We start from the raw sequence: 22,622 nt of genomic DNA on the forward strand, positions 1-22,622 counted from the left end.
TAAATACCATTTTTAAACCTCATTTAACATCACTTCTTTTGTCACTGCAGATGTAGATTGATATGGAAATTTAGTCCACACTGCGTCCTCAGTTTCCACTAACTAGTCCATTTCCCACGTTTGCCTTAAGCTATCCATAGTGCCCATGTCCCTCCATGAAAGGATGGCATACAGTTGGGACACCATACTGCTATCCAAGTGTTCAATAACACCTGAGGAATACTCATGTATGGTTATAAACCTGGAGTAGGGTGCCCATGTGGAGAGAGAATGCCAATGAATAGAGTTTTATATAATGTGCTGGGTCTGCCTTCAAGTCGATCCCAATTTATGGCGACCCTATGAATAGGGATTTCATGGCAAGTGGTATGCAGAGGGGGTTTACCATTGCCTTCCTCTGAGGCTAGTCCTCACCTGCTGGCTAGGGCCTGCTCAGCTTGCCACAGCTGCACAAGCCAGCCCCTTCCTTGTCCGCAACTGCCAGCTGGGGGGCAACTGGGCTCCTTGGGACTATGCAGCTTGCCCACGGCTGCGCAGGTGGCAGGGCACGTAACCCCTGAGCCAGTCCCTGTGGGAGTGATCTTTAGTGGCCCTTGACACCCAGGAGACATGAGCGGGGATTTGAACTTACAGACTCTGGACTCCCAGCCAGGCTCTCCTCCCCACTGTGCTATACCAGCTGTGTATAATATGCTAGGGAGAGCAGTTGAGGTAGGAGAGAATCTTGCCTGAATAACGGAGCTATTAAGAGGCTTCAGGCAGGTACTGAAGAGCTGTTCCTGGTATCTGCAGAATGCAATAACATAAATATTGAAATAGATGAGAGGGGCAGCAGGAAAGTAAGGGGAAATAAGAGCTGATTTACACATGCATAATGATTCAGTGGTGAATTGCTTCCATTGAAAATATTGTTCTAAAGTTACAGGAAATCTCTGTAGGTGGTGTTTGCTCTAAGCTGGCTGTCTCCAGCATTTTTTTAATTGTCATTTGTCTTAGAACGATGACCATGTCTTTATGGACTTGGAATGGTTATTAGAGATCGTGTTGTTTAAGAAAAGGGACATATGTTACATCATGATATTCAGGTGGGTTTGGAATGATGGACCCTTGAGACACAAATGGGGAGAGAGAAAAGAAATTAACAGGCAGCTGAAAATGAGATCCTGTAGCAATGAGAGAAGTGGCAGCGGCAGCTAGCAAGCATGGTATAATGTAATAAACGTGGCCTACTTTTTTTCACTGGGATCAGTTTCACTGGAATTTCTGGGTTCTTGACTTGTAGGACGGACGCTCGTCCACTAAAGCATAAGTGGAAACCCACCCCGCTCTTTGTCATTCAGCGGAATGCCTCCGTCCCGAATTTGAGAAAGCAAGAAGAAAAGTTGTTGGCTTTGAAGAAACCAGGTTTACCTGCTTTGAGTCGGACAACAGAACTCCAAGAAGAGCTGAGTCACCTGCGGAGTCAGATTGCTAAGATTGTAGCTGCAGAGTCAGGTAAGAACCCAGCATCCAAGTACACTGAGGAAGTCTCTCAAAATCTAATGCAAGGAATTAAATTAAAGCCTGCAGGGGTAGGTACAGCAGATGAGCAAATAACTTGAAAATTATATTTCTGCTTTCGCGAGCAGAGGTTGTAGAGAAGAAGTTGGGAGAAAAATCCAGAGGAAGGAGGGGTTGCTCCACCTCCTCTGCCAGCCCATTTTGTTTCCATGCTGACTGTGGAGGAGGGGCTTCTCTCTGTCCAGCATGGAAATGCAACCTGCTAGTCTCTTAGCAGGCTAGTAAATTTTTTTTGCAAGGTAGTAACTTTTGTGGGCTTAAGCTGGGCTACAGTAACAAAGTGGCCCTGTGCAGACATAATTCTTAACTGTGGCTAGCACCAGCTATACTTTGTTACCCCGTTAAGATCTCCAATGTGCACTGAAACCATGGTTTAACTGACCAAGTGAAGACTTGCTCTGCAGGGCATATGCAACCTGATTGTCCCTTGCAAGCAAAGAAGTTGGAGAAATTGGAGAAACTGTCTTTTTTGCTTTTACTACTACTACTACTACTACTACTATTATTATTATTATTATTATTATCCTGCCCTTCCTCCCAAAGGAACCCATACACAAAACCATTTTAACATAATGTTAAACAAAACAAAAATAAGCAAAACCATTTAACCAAAAGAGGAACTATGTTTTGCTTAGTGCAAATGTAACAGTTAATTGTGGTTTGTAGCCATCAAGAGTTAGGTATTCAGACATAATGCTGAATTGTAGTAATGTCTGAATTTGACATGTGTTTTGAAAGACGAAAGTGCAAGACAGTGAGAGGGGACTGGGGCTCCATGGTTAGAATAGCTAATGTGTCAAACAATTACAGTTTAAAGTTTAGTAGGCAGGTTTTAAAAGAACTCTGATAACATAGTACAGCCTGAAAGGTGGGTAATTCTTGGGGTTTTTGCTGATATTAGATGTGTTTCTGAGGTCTTCACTTGGATAGCTCTTGAAATTAGAAACAGTGCATTTTTTCTACATTGCATAGCTTTGGAATTTCTCCAAAACAATAAAAAAGGGTCCTATCTACTATGCTAATTTAATTTTATATTTTCCAAAATCAGTAGCTCATTTCTGCAGGGTTTTTTCCCCCTAAAGCAGACTTTTGTGGAATAGGTGATAGCTTGTATTGGTCTCTGCCAGTGAATATAAATATACATGATGACAGCAGTTTATGAATGTTTTTTTAGTGGACAGTAAAATCTGGAAGTCATCACTTGTATAAAAATATTATTTAAGAAACTACAATATCAGTAACAATTACAGTTCATCAGATTGCACTGATGAAAAAGGTTTGAGACACACACGTACATTCAATACCCTTGTGTGTTGATCAGTTCCCTAAAACAGTGATAAGCAGAAGGGGGCCTTTCTTAGGACTTGTTTGGACATACTGCTGAACCATAACTTAGCATTTTTTGCATCAGCTGTGGCAAGCCACATCCAGCTCTTTTGCATGCCAAGAGGAAGAGGCTGAAAATGTCCTCTTTTGAGTTAAAAAAAAGTTGCTTGTTGTGTTCTTGGGAAACTTTAGTTAGTTTAATTATGGCTGGTGAACAAGCTAGCACCATAAACCACAGTTTGGTCCTCCCTTGTTCTAAGTAACCATAGTTTTGTCAGGATTCCCTGAATTTAGTCATAAAGGAGAGCTCCTGCTTAATGTAATGTCCATAGCTGGGAGCATGCAAATTTGAGGCTCACCACAGCTGGTGTGAACCAGCCCTCCTGGATGAGGCCAAGGGCCCATCTTAGTCCAGCATTCTGTTGTTAGTGGCCAATCAGATGCCTCGGGAGCCCACAAGCAGGATCTGAGAACAAGAAGTGAGGTTGGCAGGACACAAAGCAGAGCCTTCTTGGACACGCGCCCAACTGTCTAAAGAGAACCAGCTTAGTGTTTCCTTGTACATTTTGAGAAATATAACGATTCAGATCTTTTGTTTTATTTATGCATGGCTTTTAACCAGGCAACTCTCTAACTTCCCCTTTAAAAATGCTACGATGAGTTCCTTATTATGAGTGAGTTTGCTTTATTCCATCTGCTTTTATTGTATTTAACATCATAATGTTTAAACTTTTATATCGCATATTTGTCACTTACAGCATTTTGGCAGACGGGGAGGACATAAATGAGAAAAACAAATAATGCTCAAAGAAATTGCCCCGCATTTGTTGCAAATTCTGATAGATTATGGCCAGGATCCTGTGATTTCTGTATCCCGTTTTTTCAGACCTAAACGTTCTATGTAAATTTATTTGATTGTTTAAAAACTTGCTTATTTCTGTTATTACTGAGCCATCGGTGTACATGACTGGGTACACAATAACAAACAAAAGGACAAGGTCCATGCACTATGGAATTTACAATCCAAATTTCAGCATGGGGAGCATGAAAGGGAAGGGAATCACAAGGAAAATGGCAAGGGTAACAAGGAAAGATCATTCAGTTCTGTATTTTATGGGATATGCCATGTATAAAATGGCCTGTAAGGACACTGGGATGGTGGAGCAACCTCGCAATAAAAGCCCATGGGAAAAGTGTTTTTGTTACCTGCTGTTAGTTTGCATACTGTCTCGGGTGAATTGACACTATTTGTAACTTCCACACAGTGGCCCAGTTCAGACGTAATGATCTCTGTCCAATAAACCATGGCTTATTGGAACAAGAATAAGTGTTGTGCCCCCACCCTCCCTGCCCTGTCCCTCTTGCAACTTAATTCAATACTCCTGGAGTATATTAAGCCACAGTTCCTATTATGTCCAAACCAGTAACATGGCTGTGTTTGCATGTAACGCTAGAGTCATTGTTGCAGAGCGCTGTTCATGAAGCGCCACTGTTGCATAATATTTCCTTAACAGAACATCAAGGAAATTCCTTGCCCAAATATTTATTGATTACTGTGAGCAGAGAATTGTGTTCCTCCACCTAGACCAGTACTGATTGGCAACAACTCTCCAGGTTCTTGGGCAGAGAAAGGTCTTTCCCATTACCTGCTAACTGGTCTTTTAACTGGAACACCAAGGATTGAACCTGGAACCTTCTGCATGCAATGTATGTGCTCTGCCACAGAGCTCTGTCCTTTCCCTGTGATGTCCATTTGAGATTTTGCACCCAAGATGCACGCACTCTTGACAAACGTCTATCATTCTAAACTAAAAGGACAGCTATTCCTGGTTCCCAAAATTGCTTCACAGAAATGCCTTCCGTCCTTTTGTAGTGGATCTCAAAAATAATGCATGAAAGCAAATGGCTCAGCAAAGGTGGTGTCTGCAGAGTGCAGGGTTGGTTCTAGCTGAGGAGGGGAGAATAGGGTTTGGTTAGTACCAAAGTGGCTTCCTGTGACTTCATGGGCCAATTCTCTTCCCATCTGTGATACAAGAGATGAATAATGTGCTGCTTTTGAGGACCTTGTGTGAATCCAGCTCATTGTTTGCAGTGGTAAAATTGGAACAAAAATCTTCTAAATATGTGGAAACACTGCCATATAGCAGATGCAGGTGGTAACGGGTGGGCATGGGATGGAAAGGTGCTTCACCCCTTATGCTGTGTTATACCCGACATTTAAGGCGTCATCTGCACTATACATTTAAAGCAGTATTATACCTCTTTAAACAGTTATGGCTTCCCCCAGAGAATCCTAGGAACTGTGCTAGGAATGCTTAGGAGTGCTAAGAATTGTTAGGAGACCTATTCTTAGAGAGCTACAATTCCCGAATTGGTTTAACAGTCAATCCTTCTTCCCAGGGAACTCTGGGAATTGTAGCTCTGCGAGGGGAATAGGGCACTTCTAACAACCCTCCGCACCCTCAACAAACTACAGTTCCCAGGGTTTTTTGGGAGAAGTCAGGACTGTTAAATATGATTTGATAACTGCTTTAAATGCATAGTGCAGCTATGTCCTAAGTAAGGTCCAGGGAGGGCCTGTGATGTCCATTTCTGGGGAGGTTGGCCAAGACATAGCCTTGGCATGTATTCTGTTGCAGAGTATATAAAACCTATAGTTTGGCACTAGGTTTATGTCTACGTATATTCTCTTTTTTTCAGCTTCCTCTTCTTTAACGCCAGATTTATTATCTCCAGGAAGTTCAAATGTCTCTTCTCCCTTACCTTGTTTTGGATCCTCATTCCAATCTACAACTTCCTTTGTCATTAGTGATATTACAGAGGAGGAGGCAGAATTAGAGAGCCCAGAGCTTCCATCCGTTTCCATGCTTTGTTCTGCAACCTCTGAATGTTGTAAAGCAGACCCAAAGGATTCAGACGATGAAGATTCGGTGTCTCTGTCAAAGGCCAGCAGTTTTGCAGATATGATGGGTATTCTTAAAGACATTCATAGGATGAAACAGAACAAAGACTTGTAAGTTTTCATGTGTTTGGTTGTTTTTTCTCTTTTTCCATCCTCAAAAGTGTCTCTGTTTTTCTTTTCTGATTGGAAGCTTTGAAGTTTTGTTTTGTGTGAAGGTGCATCTGCTGATCTTTAGTGCTGCGATTGAGGTCTACAGGAGATAATTCTAAAGTACTTCTCCTGCATTGCCATAATGCAAAGCATCCCAAGGCATGCTGTAAAACCCTTTCTTATAATAGGTCTTAATAATTTTGATCTCTTCAGATAACTTTGTGCGTCAGTTCTCTGCTACCTCCCAGATTCCCCATCATGCACTAAAATTGCTCCCCACTAAGCGTCACCCTGGATGTAGGTATAAAATGTTGTGCTTTGATAAAGTGAAAACCACTTGCCAAGTATTCTGTTAGTTCCTAGGCATGAAGCCTCTGTTGTATGCTACAATATGATGAAGTGATTAGTATGATGAGCTTTGATTAAGGCAGGGATGGGGAACCTGTGGTCCTCCAGGTGATGTTGGACTACAACTCCCATCATCCCTAGTTTTTGACTACTCTGATTGGGGCTGATGTGACCTGGAGGGCCACAGCTTCCCCGTCCCTGGATCAGGGGGACTTGAATTTAAATTCTCAGCCATGAATCTTTTCTCACACCTCTCACAGTGTTCTTGTCAGGATAAACTGGGATAATCCCTATCCGTGTATTCCTGTCTGCCTGAGCTCAGTAGATGAAGGATAGAATATATAACTAACAGAGCAATCCAACTACCGGGGGGCTGGTGGAGGAGCCAGCAGAAAGCTCCACAGGATCCTCTTCCTGCTCAGGAGCTGCTGGGCCTGCTGAACAATGGCTTCGTTAGAAGCCGCGCACACAAGCCAGCCAGGGAGTGCTGCCTCTAGCCAACAGACCTCCCAAGGAGTAAGCGCTCTCTGTAGGCCACAGTGGGGCATTTTAAAATTTATTTTAGAGAGCCAGTGTGGTGTAGTGGTTAAGGTGCTGGACTACGACCTGGGAGACCAAGGTTCGAATCACCACATAGCCATAAAGCTCACTGGGTGACCTTGGGCCAGTCACTGCCTCTCAGCCTCATGAAAACCCTCTTCATAGGGTCGTCATAAGTCTGAATCGACTTGAAGGCAGTACAGCAGCAGCAGCCTTTTGGAGGATCTCATAAGTGTCCCCCCTCCACGGCTCCTCCCCTGCCATGCTTCTGGAATGCCCCATTTTGGGGCCTTCCTCTAGGGCACCATCCTTGCTGGACCCCCAGCAGTGTCAGCAGGTTCCTGGCAGAGCCACATTTCCACTACGGAGGAGGGCTACTCTTGGTGGAGGCTGGCAGAGCCCAGTGCAGCCAGGAGCATCCCAGCGCAGCCGGTGCTCCGCAGCATCCAACTCACCCCAGCCTGGCAGAAAGGTGAGTTAGATTGCACCCTAAAGCAGTAAGCTGGGAATGTTTGCTAAATAGTGCAAGATTTGGGGGGGTTTTTTGTTTTTTGCCAGCACTTCTTTGGAAGCCTTTATATTTTGTTTATTTAGACTATTTATACAACACTTTTCAACAATAAAAACATCTCAAAACAGTTTACATGTTAAAATTGGGCAAGAATTAAAACCTTTTTAAAGTTAAGCTTTTCACTATTGTTTCATCTTCACCGTTCCTTGGAACATAGCATTCCTTGGGTCTTGTAGACTTCAACAGGCAGATAGTATCAAAAAGTTGTATTCATTAAAGAAAGAGAGAAGAGGGAGCATTTGAAATCATTACAATAAATTATTTATTTTATGCACAATCCAGTTAGAGCAATTTAATTCTGGTAGTAAGCAGCGAGAAACCATGGAAACATTTGAATCGCGGTGTAATTGGTTTGGTCAGCTTCTGCATCAGCTGCCTTTGGTTTTTCTCCTCCTGGTTTCCAAAGGAACAAAATTTAATGCAGTAAAACATTTTATCCACTTTCTCATTGGAGTGAGAAAGCTTTTGCTTGCGCTTATTAGAAGTAGGAATGGGATTCACAAAGCTGGAGTGGATCTCTCCTCATAAAGCATGTACTTCTGCCACACTGCTGGTGTTGAGGTTATTCCAGTCTATGTATTCCAAAACTGCCTTTTAGGAAGACAGATCTCGATAAAAGGGATGTGTTCTTACTCTTCTGATCATCTGCAAGAATGAGCAGGAATTGCTTCATTCATCAGTCAGACTCATTTGGCTTCAGATTTGAGTCACATATGTCGAGTCTAGTAAAACATCCAATAATGGAGAAATTGCGTTGTTGTAAGTGGTTCTTACAAACAACCTGCAATGCATCTGTACCTGCACATGCTGGCCACATTTTGTGCAACTTAATGGTTAGGCCCTGAACAAGTTATATTTTTATTAGCTTTTGTTTGCAAACATCAGATCTTCTTGGACTTATGCAAAGTCTAGACTAAAGCAAACAATTCCAGATTTTTTTCTGCATCCATAATATTGCCAAACCCATATTTGTGACCATGACTCTTCTAAGTGATAACCAGCAGTTACACGTAGCCAGCTTTATCTTTTTCTTATTTGAATGATACATGCAGCATTCCCTTTCCCCAATAACATTTATGTGTTTGCTCTATCACATTTTTATTTCTCCCTTCAACCAAGACACTCAGGGCAGTCAGGATATGCAGTTTGGCTTTAAGCACACACCTGCCCACTGCCTTGGCGAATTCAGGTATTGGATAGTTGGGCTAGGACACAACTGAAAAGCAAAACAAGAAGAAGGGCAAGGGTAGCATACCTCATTCACATGCTGCCTTTTGTGGGAACATATATTTATTTGTTTGTTTCTTTGTTCATTGCATTTGTATACCGCCCCATAGCCGAAGCTCTCTGGGCGGTTTACAACAATATACACACATGCAGTAGTGAAGTGGCAAACGCACACACTAGTGTAGTGGCAAATTCAGAAGTGCAGGGTCCCTTCATGTTAATCACAGCCATCCCCCCTTTTTTCCTGCTTGGTTAAGAATGAGATCTTTTTAGGCCTTCTCCCACAACAACAGATATCCCTAGGAGCCAATCAGCATGAAAGGCTATGGTCTGAAGGCCCATGAGGCTAGCTCCCTGCTGAAGCTAAGCAGGGTCAGTGCCTGGATGGGAGACCACCTGGGAACCATATGTAAGCCACCTTGGGTTTCTAGCATGAAAAGAAAGGCAGGGTATAAATGTAATAAAATAATAAATAAAGGGGGGGTGTTGGCTGCTGAGAAGAGTCTTCTCAGTGGCTGACTCGCCTCATTTCATGCTGATTGGCTCCAATCAGCAGGAAAGGACAAGGAAGTATGTTAAAAGACTTCTTTGTGAGTGACACACTCCCCTTTCATGCTGATTGTCTCATAGGATGCTAGAGACATAGGGACCCTGCTCCAAAAAAGTAAGGGGTTAAAAAAAAAAATGAGACCCTGGACAACCACATCCCTGCACACATGCACACTCTTTTTCTCCTTTTATTCCAAAATGTGGCAGGCATGTGAATAAATATATAGGACTGCTCTCCCATTGCTCAGGTTGGGCAAAGGAATATTCCAGGTCAGAGTATTTCTCCATCTAGCTCAGGGTTGCCTACTGTGACCAGCAGCAGCTGTCTGGAGTCTTGGGCAGAGGTCCTGTCAATGGTTGCTGGAGTCCATTGGGAATGGTAGGACAAAAGGCAGGGAGACAACAGCAGGTGGAGCCAGAGCCAAGGAGAGGCAGAGCCAACTAATTCTAGTTCTGCCTGTCCCAGTCCTCCTCCCTGCTGAGTTCGATAAGGGCGACTGAGACTAAGGAAGCAGAAACTGACAGGCAGTGCCACCCCCAGTCTGGCTGTAGGTTGGAAGGCGGACAGGCAGGTGGGGCTAGCTGAAGGCAGGCTGAAATTGGTGGGGCAGTTCTCTGTTTCTCCTAATGGACTATCCTCCACTGGGTCCTGTCCGTTCTGGAGATGCCAGGACTTGAATGTAGGAGTTTGTGCATGCAAAGCATGCAGCTAACATTCCCTCCATTAGGTCAATCTTTTTTTTAACAGTTTTAAAAAGCAATCCAAACTCTTAGAAGTTAAAAAAGTACAATTTGCATATGCTTCTTGTACCATCAAATTCTCTTAAGTTGCATCTTACATAGTGTGCATGTCCCTCCTCACCATCTGCACAATGTCTGTGAATCCCATAGTAAGACTAGCTAGCATCCATTCCTGTTAGAGAACAGAAACTCCGCCTTTCACCCTTCTTAGCAGCAAACGGAACTCTGCCCTCACAGAAATGGGTGGCCACACCCCTTGTTGCAGGGTAGAAGGGACAAATGTTGCAATTGATATGTAGCTACAGTAGGGCTCCGCTTACTGGCGCTTCGCTTACCGGCATTCCGCTAATGCAGCAGCTTTCATTTCCCATTTTAAAGCCAATTTTGTGGCATTTTCACGCAATGTGCCCCATTATACTCAGTAGGGTTCCAATTTACAGCGGGGGTCCAGAACGGAACCTGCCGTATAAGCGGGGCCCGCCTGTACAGCAAGGAAGCCCCTCAGCACAGCTGAGAGAAATGGAGTTAAGGCTTTGGTTCTTGCAGTGAGCAGCAGCAGACAAGGTCTCTTTGCAGCCACTGATTGCAGAATGTTTGTCAAATGAACCTCAGCACTCTTTCCCTAATTGATCCTTGGGATAAAATTCAGGAACCTCTGATGCAGTGAACTCTGAATCAGAGAGGTTTGCCATGAACCATTTTTTGTACTGGGAGTTGCAGGAAGTTTGATCTAGGCATCTGTGAGGAAAGCAAAGAAGAGGCAATGGATAAATGAGAGAAGTGTATTGGTACTTTTGCCAGTCTCATTAACGTGACAGGCATAACAAGAAGTTCTAGAAATAGGGGTGAAATGAATTTGTAAAACAACAGAATTAAAGGTTGTGTTTGAAGCGGTTTGCTTTTATGGGAATGCTACCAAACAGACCACAGAACCTATCCCTGCTCATGACACAAATTCAGAACATGGCTGCCACAGTGGGTGCCTATAGCTAGTTTTTTTCTTAAGTCTTTTAGTTGCTAAGGTGGTATCAAAGTCTAACATCCCTTAACCAGTAAGTTCTAGAAACAAGGAAGGTCTGACATTGTATAATAAGTGAAATACTTTGGACTCACTCTTGACCAAACAAATTACTGGCCATGAAGAAATGGTATGAGTCAGGATGCACTGAAAGCTGTCCTTGAAGCAGTTTTGGAAAGGGGAAAAAGTAGCCAAGTGATTTTGTTCACTAAAAGATGTGCAGGTGAAATGCTGCTGTTATTTAGAAGGCTTGTAAAATGACTAGCCTGAACTGAATGGGTCAGTTTACCTCCATTTAATTTTTTGGGATGTGTGCTTTTTTTTAAAGGAACTATTATGCTCATGGCTGCAATTTCAGGAGCAACAGCTTATCTAGGTGGCAGTGTGGTCGTGGTGATCTTAGGGTAGCTATTTCAGGTCACTTAATGTAGATTAAAATCTTAAATACCATTGCCATACCTAGAGCTGAAGTGCTTAAAGATTGGTAAATATGTAGGGTTTTCCCCCTTGCTTTTTCACCACATAATAATAATTCCAGACCAGTTCACACAAAGCAAGGAAGTGATTGTTGTATATGTAAGATTATTTCGGTTTATGATTACCAGTTTATGGTTAACGTTAGAAAGAAAAGGAATCTGCCAAGTTAAAAGAGATGGAGAGCCTGTGGCCGTCCAGATGTTATGGACTGCAACTCCTACCATCCTTGATGGTTGGCCGTGCTGCCTGGGGTTGATGGGAGCTGGAAATCCAACAACATCTGGAGGACCATGGGTTTCCTATCTTTGGTATGAAGGAAGATGCAGAGTACTTTTGTGTGGAGGAAATCCTATGAATTCTATACCTCTTAGGCTTCAAACAACTTTCCTTAGTCCCAAAAGCACACTGCTAATATTTGAGATTGGCACAGTAAGTAAGAACTTGGTAACATATGCGGCAAAACAGAAGAATGGGTTAGAGTTCTGTTGAAGAATTTCCCAAATGATGCTGCTTAAAATCCGTAATATTTTGGGAGCGGGGCCAGTAGATGGGGGGACTGCCATCCTAAGAATCTACCAGGAGAAAATTAATAACATTTTGTAGAAAAGCCCTTTCATTTGCTTATCCATGGGGATTCCTGCCCTCCAACCCCTAGTCAATTAAATTGGTAAACAAAATTATCTCAGTATCAGGGGAATGTAAGATGGTTGAAAACTAGAGGTGCAAGAGATGTGAGAAAACATGTTTGAAACGTGTCTGTGCTCCTGCTGGGAGGGAGGGTGGGATATAAAACAAATAATTAGTACATAAGAGAGCTAAAATTGAAACCTGGACAAACTCCATAGCCCTATGACACTTCTTATAACAAAGAAATCAGGGTTCTTTCAACCACAAAAACCACACGGTTTTGCCTCTCAGAACCCAATTGTTGCCTTGTGCTTAGATTTGTGAGCAGTAGCCCATATTGCAAATCCATGAAATTTTGTGATCATTTCCTTTGGATAAGCAGCCTTCAGTTACTTAACATTTACTGTGCTAGAATCAAATATTAAGAAGTGTGTTTTGGGGGACTTAAGACTCCTGAGCTTGTAACAGCACTGCATTAATCTGATATTGGAGTCAAATATACTTCCAATTAAGTCATAGGTGTTTAAAATGTTTGATTTGAGCTCAATTTAACGTAAAATTCTATTGTTTACAGTACATGAATACAAGTGATTGGGTTGTATTAATGAACAGTAATTTCAATGGGTCTCCATTGAGTAGAACTTAATTGATTACAACCAATAGTGTCTGGGGAATGTTAATTCCTGTGGGATCTCATGGACCCAAATATCTTATGTAGCTTTTTTTTGAACTACACATCCACTACAAGTATGAATTGTTTTAAGTTGTTTTCACTACCTTCCTCTAACTCAGGGGTGAGGAACCTTTTTCACCCTGGGGGCCACATTGCCTTCTGGACATCTTCCAGGGGCCACGTGTCATTGTTGGGTGGTGACTTTCATAGCTCAGCTATGCGCTGGGTGAAGAAGTACTTCCTTTTGCTTGTTCTAGATCTCTCACCATTCAGTAGGAGATTCGTATTTAACAATTAAAATACAAGGCAGGATTTTTTGGTGTTCTCCTAGTAAAGAAGCATTTATGAGGAGCAACACTTAGCCACTTATATTGACTGAAGTGCAGCTTTGAGTAACTCTATGCAACTCTCCTAAACAGTTGGGAGTCATAATTGAGTCCTAAAAGGATATAAAAACATGCTTAGCCACGTCTTATATTCTGAAATGAAGGGAACAATTTTTCTGTTGCATTTCAGCCCCAGCCCTGAGAAGTCCCTTAATTAATAAAGCCCTGGGCTGTGAAGAGAGGCTAGATGATGCTTGTACATGGTTTTTCCTGTGTTACCAAATCCTTATTAGCATAACGGCATGTTCTATTAATGCAAAATAATGTGAGAATATGTAGCAGTTATTCTGATGCATCCCTGAAAACGAGTCACATGATGATATTTGGCTTGTCAAACTAAAGTCATTCAGAGTGTTTTGGGACGCCTGTGGTGCACTCCGGAAAAGGAGTGGGCTGTTTTCCTGCTTTCATACCAATTGATCCAGTATGTGGCTAGAACCCCTTAGGACTTGGATCAGCTTTGGACTCCAGATACCTCTGAAAAGCATTACTTATCATAGGGATTAGATTGCTCCCATTTGGACCAATGGTGTCTCATAGGATACTAGAGACATAGGGACCCTGCTTGTTGTATTGATTGATTGAGTGATTGCACTTGTATACCACCCCATAGCTGAAGCTCTCTGGGCGGTTTACAGCAATCAAAAACATTAAAACAAATATACAATTTAACACACATATTTTAAAAACAATTTAAACACAACTTTAAAATTTACAACAATATAAACACAATTTAAAACACATGCTAAAATGCCTGAGAGAAGAGGAAAGTCTTGACCTGGCGCCGAAAAGATAAGTGTTGGCGCCAAGTGCACCTCGCCTCTTTTATCACATGTTTGCCACCCTGAGCTTTTTTTTTTTTTAAGGAAAGGTGGGATATAAATTTAATAAATATAAATAGGTCCTGAACTTGAAAGCCTGCTGTAATTTTTTAAATATTATCCAAAAGTTTTCACCCTTAATACTGTTTACATAATTGCAGATATATAGGATTCATAATCACTTGGACGAATTCCCTCTCCTTTGAAAAACCTGCAGTTGAACTACAACTCATTAGTCAGGAAAAGTTTTTAGAATCATGTTGAACAGAGCAGTAGAAATTCGGGGGTGGGGGCAGTAAGATGTGTTTGCACTCCTGTTAACACTTTTCATCTTGTATCTTCCGTCTAGGAACAGAACTTTACTGAAAGAGGAAGATCCTGCAGTTCTTATAGCAGAGGTTTTAAGAAGAAAATTTGCTTTGAAGGATGAAGATGTAAACATGAAAAAGAATTGACAGTATGCTCATTGATTACCCTGTCAAGCAAATTATTGTGCTCCTAAGATTTTTTCTTCACAGTGGCTGCCTTCCTTGAACATCAAATGTCCTTTAGGGATTAAGTTTCCTCTGTGAGTGTTTTGGTCCAGTGGGGTTGAGGGACACAACTCCTACCCAAGTGAAACTGAATTTGCTGTTTTCCTTGTAGCTGAGAGATTTTTAAAAAGGTAAATGGTTTTCCACATTTTGAACTGAAGTGTTGTTAGTAAAGTGGTGAGTTAAATTAAAAATTATCTATTCATAATTTTGCTGCAGTTCTGAAGCCTGTGATAACTTACCAAGATTGAAATATATTCCTTCCAAGTTCAGTTAAAGGTAGAATCTTTTTAAAACTTAGTTATTGAAAAATGTTTGTTTTCTGATGTCTTTCCCCATGTTTAACTTTCAACGTGATCAAATACCTTTATGAAGTTGATAGATATTCCAGCACTGGCTGTCAACACAAGCAGAGGGGGGCAGGCCTGGTCTGCTACTGCACTGGGTTGGCTCTCTTCTTTTTGGTCCGGAGATAACTTGGAGCTGCTTTAAAAACTCACGATGTAGCACGTGTAACCAGATAGGGAAGTGACTACATGCTTAACAAGTGTCACCTCCAGAGGTATTTTTGGAAACCTACAGTTGTAGAAGAGCAAAACTTAGGCAGTGTAAAAAAAAATGGACTTCCCATTTTTACCCCACAAGTACTACGAGTTTTCATGTGTCTGTCTGTCTGAATCCATCCTCACAGGTTGACTGTGGAAGAGAAGGTTGGTAGCTATCTGTGCATTCCTATGAAAATTGGTAGTCCTTTACCCTAGTATTTAAAATATTTAACTTTTAACTGTAGTTAAAGGCAACTTTTCTTAAGAAATTTGGTGACAAATACCTTCTTTCGTGTGCATGGTATTTTGATGAGCAAATACATTTATACAGGGCTGGGAACATTTGGCCTTCCAGCTATCGCTGGACTACAAGTCCATCACCCTTGACCATTGGCCCTGTTGGCTGGGGTGATGGGAAACAGAGCCCAACATGTGGAGGGCCACAAGATTCCCCTCTCTTATAGGGGTGCACATCTGTATTTATTTTCAAATGCATCTTATGTGACATTTGGCTCCTCCGAAGTAAGGGGTAAGAACAGAAAGCAACTATGAAATAAGTAGCATGATTGGATTTTGTCTCTAAAGGTAGGGCAGTATGTAAATCCCTGGAGATATCAGCCATTTGTATATTAGGACTATACATGTCCCCTCCACCCCCAAATCCAGCCCGAGACAATCCAGGGCTGACCTGGGCCCTTTACCATGTTTAATTAGGGGTTAATTAAACATGCAGAGAGACACAGGCAAGTTGCCCAACACCCACTACCCTTTTGATAGCTGAATTGCTGCCTCAACCACTCCTGCTGAATCCCGCACCAACCCAAATGGGCCCATAGCTTGGGATGCAGCCAGAGTAGTTATACAGCCCTACTGTCAATTCTGCCTTGAAGAACAATGATAGATATCACATAAGCAATTATTATATTGTGCCTAGATCTCATTTTCTCAAAGCAGTGCGTTATGTCATCATCAGTTTTCTGTGTAGCATAGAGCTGGTTTTCCCTTTATGCATTTTTCTCTCACAGGGACCTTGCAGGTGGATGAGACTAAGAGCTAATTAAATGCCCAAGGGTGGCTCCTTGACCTTCCTTCATGAAATTTAAAAATCGGGTCTCCCTGCTCCCAAGTATGACACTGGCCTTTAGAAGTAACAGCTGTATTCAGAACTGCTGTCACATCCTTTCAGTTGGGAAAGGGAGAAGAGAGGATTTTTGCTCATATTGGGACTAATGCATTAGTCTTAACGGGACCCTGTTAACTTTGTAGAAGTTAGCAGCCTTCCTAAAAGATTACACAGGCTTGAGTTGTAGCAGGATTAACATACTGCTAATTAACTTGTCTAATAAATTTTGACGATGGTAACATGCTCAGAGAACTCACTGACCTGGTTTTGGGATTGTTCTGAGGATTTGTGTATTGTGGCTTATAAACCAGGAAGAAGTGTCAGGGCCACACACTCGTTCGCATGTCTCTCCCCCTCCCGTTGCACATCAGCTCTGGTATAAAGAGCTTACTTTATATACTTAGCCAAAATCCACCCCCCTTATGTGAGTTACAAGCCAGGAATAAGGGGTGCTTCCAGCAGGCTGGTGTGTGTTGTGGGGTTGGTGCTCCTCAGACATGCAAGGGTTTTTTTTCAGCATCTATGCAACGCTGCTGGCTTCAACATACCAACCCATATTCTTTTCCAGAGAAAATCTGATAAGTAAAAAACAAACTGTTGACTAAGGTAGTGACCAATGAGATGCGAATTGGCAACATTAAAGATCTGCTCAATTTCAATAATACAGACAATCCAAATACCCTGGGTTTTTTTAAGTGGCAGCAATTTATTTTTAAACACAGAGCAACAGACTCCAAGACTAGATCCAATACAGCTTAAACTTTAATTCTACCTCCATTTGCTAGGAAAGAAAACTGAAATGTAGGTAGTAGGGGTCGAGGGAGAGGTACAATTTAAGAATTGGTAACACAAGTCTTATCCCACAAGGCAACAATTGTGTAACTGAGCACATGGAAAGACTTGTATAATGTTGTGTGGAATTCACTTACTGACACAGCTGCATATTTTGCCAATAACAACATTCAGCTTCTGGAAGCATTAACAATAGTCTTTACTATATTATTTCTTTAAGACAACCCACAAGTTATAAAGAAATCAGCTCATAGAATGAATAAGAATGCTTTGTACAGCCATAAGCAAATATGCACAGTGTACTTTCATATCTGCAGCGGTTTGTTTTGAAACTAGGCGTTAAGGGCATTTCTCTCGCTGAGCAATTATGAGTTAGTGTTTAATGACTCTATTGCCTTCCGAATCCTGTGTGAATAACAAGTCATAACATGACTCCTCACTACTGTCTGCAGGAACAGACATGCTCACACCTGGAGATAAGTGGGTCCCTCTCGCTGCAGTGCAGCAAGCCCTAAAGCGGTCACTGTAGGAAGAGCTTGTTGCAGAGTCCGTTTTGTCACAAAGCTTCTTTTGCATAGGCGTTTTGCTTCGCTCATGAAAAAAGCGGTGAGAAATGACTTTGTGACCCTCAGAATCCTGAGTAAACAGTGGGAGGCTGACCAAACCTACCTGGCTATCTTCAGACCTCTTATCAGAATTACAGATGGTTTTTGAACAGAGCCCTGCAACAGATTTGTTGAAACTCTTCAAAGGCTTCACTCCGGTTGTACTTCGTTCGAACTGAGGATTTATGTTCTCAGAGTCAGAGGAATCGACGAGGGCCCTATCACAAGAGGATGGATGTCTCAGTCTTCTTTGACCTTTGGTTTTTCTATTTGAAACTACTGTCAGGTTTTGGCCACTCTGAAGAAATGAGATGGTGCGTTTTTCTGTTTGCCAGCCACCATTTTTCTCTCTCACAGGTGAATCAGAAACAGTTATGTGGTCAAGCTCCCTCTTCTCTTCTAGGTGCTGAATGAAGTCTGACGAGAGAGGGTTTTCTGTTTCTGAAACAGAGTCTCTCCTTTCAGAGCTGTTAGCCTGGGCTGCAGCAAGTGCAGCATTACAAGGGGAACTGTGTAAACCTTGCAGTAGTTGCTTGTGTTCTTGCATGACTCTAGGCTGAAGCAGGGAGGCTGCCAACAGGGCTCTTTCTACCCCAGACAATTCATGGCTTTTCAGCTTGGAGGCACTGCTCGATGCGGCAGCCAACGGCCTTTTGTTTGGACTGGTATTTCTTCCCCCTACAAAAGAAGTTGAAGCTGAATTGAGCCAAGCAGCTGAAACACACCCTTTACAAAAACTGAGCACAATACTGGAATGGAAAGTTCAAATTACCAGTCTTCCCCTACTGTGGGCAACTTTCAATATAATTACAGTAATAGCTATACTGTGTGACATACTAACAGAGCAGTCCAAATCAGGGGAAGCCAATGGAGCGGGGCCCGGCAGAAAGCTCTGCAGCATCTACTCCCTGTTCAGGAGCTGCTGGACTGGCTCAATGCAGATTCAGTCGGCAGCCAGAAAAGAAGCCAGCTCCTGCCAATACCCTGACCAGGGACTAAGCACTCCCCATTGACCAACATTGAAATAATTTTACTCTTACCCTGACCGTGAGGAGGATGCAACGGAAGACCCCTTTGGCTCCTCCTCTGCCACACTCCCAGAATGCCCCATTTTGGGGCTGTCCAGTGGGCTGGGCTTCCCCAGCAGGATTCCAGTAGCATTGCAGCTCAGCCGGGACAAGGGCTTCTGCCAGCAGAGCCCAGCAGTGCCACGAGCCTACTGGCTCAGCCAGCAGTCCACCACATCCAGCTCCCCCCAGCCTGGCACAAATACAAGTTGGATTGTGCCCTAAGTAAAAACAAAAAAACAAAAAACACTTCTGGAAGCCCAAAGTATCCTCTAACAGGAGAGATTGCCTGCTGCATCTTGTATGACATAGCACTCAAATTCTGGATAGGTTGGTAATACTCCCCTGGGGACTGGTAGTTCTACCTCTGCAGTGGGTGAATATTCAATCACAACTGTCACAAAGTCTCAGAAGAATTGCCCATCCTCCCAGAGAAAACTACATGGTACCTTTCTAAATGAGTTCTGCTACTAATTAGGCCCACAACAATAACTTATGCAGCAGCCTTACACTTCGACTCTGCTGCAGGCAACTGGCTCTTACATGAAATGTTAAACATTTGCTGGGTATGCAAGGAAATGGGTTCATTACATTTTAGTTGAGAAACATAAGTTTGGGAAATACTACTACAGGTGATACAAGAGCCACTCTTGATAACTGATAAAAGTAATGTTAGAAGTGTTGACACAGACTGTCCCTCATTTGCAGGTTTGTATCCTGGAAGTAAAGGATTGTTGCATGCAAGGTCTTTGTTCCTTCTTTGTTAGGTTTTATAGTGATCCTTGAAAAAGGCAGGAGAGAGAGAAGTGGTGTTGCAGAATGAATGGCCAAAGGTGCAAGCAGGAATGGCCCTGGTTCAAATGTTAGTTCTCTCCTAAGCTCATTCTAGTGGCCCAAAGTAAGTCACTTTTCTGTCTCCCCTCACACACACAATCTGCAATATGAGGGTAGTAAAATTGATCATTGTTCTGCCTAACAGAAGGACTGCTTAAGCAACACTGAGAACAGCCTTTACCACCCTGCAGTTATTTTGGATGCTGCACAGTTCTGGATATCTGGCAGCAGGTTAATCCTTACTTTAGTCAGCCTTTCCCAACCTTTAGGTCCCCGTATGTTACTGGACTACAATTTCCATCATTCCTGACCATTGGCCATGCTGGCTGGGGCTCATGGGAGTTGCAGTCCAACTACATCTGGGGACCTAAAGGTTGGGAATTCTGTAAGTTTAAGCCACCAGCAGACCGAAGCCTGCTTCCTCCAAAAGCTCTGCAGCTTGCCATTCTTAATCCTTCCATGGGGTTAAGAGCAGCAAGCAACAAACAGCTGGTCTGTTCTCTTTGAGAAAAATGATGTGAAAGCAAAGGTAGGTCACTCTTTGCTGCTCTCCTGAATTACCTTTTCCCATCTGCCTCCAGTTCCTCGCTGTTTTTCAAATGATTTGGAGCTAGCTGTAAAGCAGGGGTTGCTACCTCCTCTCCACACCCTCGTAAGGGCAGTCAGACAGTGTGGAGAAGTTAAGCTTTTTTTCCAAGAACATTGTATTATTTTGTATAGTGTTTTCACAATGGAAGTGTGAAATAATAAATCCTCTCATGCAAAGAACTGCAAATGTTTGAGTAAGTTTTTAAACGCAGTATTTTACTTTTTGGAGTATTACTGTTTTGGGAGATGATGTACCTTAAGCATTTGAGCCACTCTGCAGATATTTTGGATTACATTAACAACATGGCTGGTTGGAGCTGATGGGAGATGTAGTCCAAAACATGTGCAGGGCACCGAAGTGGCTAAGGCAGATTTATACTTTCTATTCAGTGAACAAGAGCTTCATAGTTGTGTAACAATAAAAGTGTCTGAATGGAACACAGAAGTCTCCCAACCAGCCTCAATGCAGTAACACGAAGGGATTTTTTTTTGGGGGGGGGGGGAGTAGAATACAACCAATAAGTATGTATTGAAGGCAGCTGTAAGCAGGAAGCCCCATGTGTGAGCTCCTTCTGACACGAAGGGGTTCTGCACAGTTGGGAGAACTGAGTATTTGAGTGTCCTAGTTGCACATACCTGCTAGTTATGAGTGGGTGGCTCATGCTTTGAGCTCACACAACTGCAAGCAACATGTGCTTATTGGGTGGGGAGGGAGAGGACAGATGCAATATGAGGCAGAGCTTGAAGTGCAGGCCTGCTAGATGCACTTATAGCCCACACAAGTAGGGCTGCAGACTATTCTAAGAACAGAGTAGAGCAGGGAACCCGTAGCATAAGAACATTAGAAGAGCCTGCTGGATCAGGCCAGTGGTCCATCTAGTCCAACATCCTGTTCTCACAGTGGCCAAGCAGATGCCTGTGGGAAGCCAACAAGCAGGACCCAAGCGCCACAGCACTCTGTCCTCCTGCAGTTTCCAGCAACTGCCTCCAACCTTGGAGGGAGAGCATAGTTATTGCAGCATAGTAGCCACTGACAGCCTTGTCTTGCATGAAATTGTCTAACCCTCTTTTAAAGCCATCCACAGTGGTGGCCATTACTGCCTCCTGCGGGAGCAAATTCCATCGTTTAACTACGAGCAGCATGAAGAAGCCCTTTCTTTTGCCAATCCTGAACCCTCCGACATCCAGCTTCACTGGAGGTCCACAAGTTCTAGTGTGACAACAGAGGGTGACCCTCCAGATACTGTCGGGACTGCCCACTCCCATCAGCCCCTGCAGGGAGGCAACAGTCAGGGGTGTTTGAAGCTGTAGCCCAGCAACATCTGGGTGGCACACAGGTTCCCCAGCCCTGGACTAGCATTTCAAGCATCACAGCTGCTCTCCAGAAGTCCAACTTGCAACTGCTTGGCTTCCTCCTATGACCAGAATAGTTGACGGTCGCCCTCTGTTGGGGGGGGGGGATGGGACGAAAACAAACATACCTGCTTGTTGTGTGCTGAAGAAGGCAGAAATTGTGGTTTGTTTCATGCATGGAAGAGGTGCTCTTGTTGGAAGAGGACAACGGGAGAGCTGGTTCAGTATTAACGCTGGCTTCGCTATGACGGTCTAAGTGAGCAAGGAAAATACCGGGTCAGAATTCGCCCATCACCATGCAGGCCTTCCCAGCCTGCTCCACATGCCACTTAATCCCTGTTGGAAGCAGTATGCTGCCAAATGGCAGTTGCCGTAAACTGCAAGAGGGGAGAATTGCTGTGGCGCTCAGGTCCTGCTTACAGGCTTCCCAAAAAAGGCATCTGGTTGGCCACTGTAAGAACAGGACGCTGAATTAGATGGGCCATTGGCCTGATCCTGCAGGGCTCTTCTTAAGTCCTTATCTTAGCCTCATCCTCCATGTACTTGTCTCATCCTCTTTTACAGCCATCCAAGCTGGTGGCCGGCATTGTGGGAGTGAATTTTATAATTTAACTGTGCTGTGTGTTTTACCTTCTTGACTCTTGCAACATTTAGGGATGCCCACAAGTTCTAGGTGGTGTGGGCCATGGCTAGCAAGGGGAGAGAGGTGCACAGTAGGCATATAAGAATGGCCACGAGAGCTGCGTTCGACCCAGTTTCCCTCTACGTGTCTTTAGCAAGTCATTCTGCTCTCTTCTGCAGTTTCCCCATCAGCAATTCAGTGACAATCCTGACCTCTCTGCCTGAGGCTCATGGGAGCTGGAATCCAACATCTGGTGAGCCACAGGTTCCCTGTCCAAAGTACGTGCTCTGCTATGAAGCTTAGTCGCCAGTACCCGTTCCTGCTCTAAGTTCATAGCTTGTAAGGTAGAGCTCCCACACAAAAGGTGAGCTAATGTGGATTGTCTCTTGCACCTACTTCCAAACAGCCCAAGATCTCCCGCATTTGTCATATGCACAGATAAAGAATCGGCATGTGTCCTCCCTTGAGGTGCACTGGATACCATGCATGCTTTGGGTGCTCTGAAGGAGCCCATGCCAGAGTCAAGTTCCATGGAGAAACAAACTTATACCCACCTGTCCCCCCCCCCAATCCTCATCACTCATGAGTAATTCAAGGTGAACAGTAAGAGCCCAGGGCAAGGAGCTTTGTGTTTAGGCTTGCGA

General features: G+C 43.3%; 2 protein-coding genes across 11 annotated transcripts in view; one reads left to right on the forward strand and one right to left on the reverse strand.

Moving 5' to 3' along the window:
• Positions 1 to 14,661, forward strand: part of MTFR1L (mitochondrial fission regulator 1 like) — a 28,280-nt gene extending 13,619 nt beyond the window's left edge. For 4 of the 6 annotated variants that reach the window (XM_061597315.1, XM_061597316.1, XM_061597314.1 and 1 more), the window contains 3 exons: positions 1,283 to 1,494; positions 5,587 to 5,899; positions 14,266 to 14,661. In XM_061597315.1, the coding sequence (XP_061453299.1) occupies positions 1,283 to 1,494; positions 5,587 to 5,899; positions 14,266 to 14,371 (631 nt within the window). In that variant the 3' untranslated portion in view covers positions 14,372 to 14,661. Of the gene's footprint in view, positions 1 to 1,282; positions 1,495 to 5,586; positions 5,900 to 14,265 lie in introns of those variants that run through there. The other 2 variants (XM_061597319.1, XM_061597318.1) reach the window with 2 other exon arrangements.
• A 2,137-nt stretch (positions 14,662 to 16,798) lies between these two features.
• The window catches only part of AUNIP (aurora kinase A and ninein interacting protein), a 53,616-nt gene continuing 47,792 nt past the window's right edge, over positions 16,799 to 22,622 (reverse strand). For all 5 annotated transcript variants that reach the window (XM_061597305.1, XM_061597304.1, XM_061597307.1 and 2 more), the window contains 2 exons: positions 21,485 to 21,608; positions 16,799 to 18,192 (listed from right to left, as the gene is read on the reverse strand). In XM_061597305.1, the coding sequence (XP_061453289.1) occupies positions 17,282 to 18,192; positions 21,485 to 21,608 (1,035 nt within the window). In that variant the 3' untranslated portion in view covers positions 16,799 to 17,281. The remainder of the gene's footprint in view (positions 18,193 to 21,484; positions 21,609 to 22,622) is intronic.

The sequence above is a fragment of the Rhineura floridana genome, chromosome 15, assembly GCF_030035675.1.
Source record: "Rhineura floridana isolate rRhiFlo1 chromosome 15, rRhiFlo1.hap2, whole genome shotgun sequence".
NCBI lineage: Eukaryota > Metazoa > Chordata > Lepidosauria > Squamata > Rhineuridae > Rhineura > Rhineura floridana.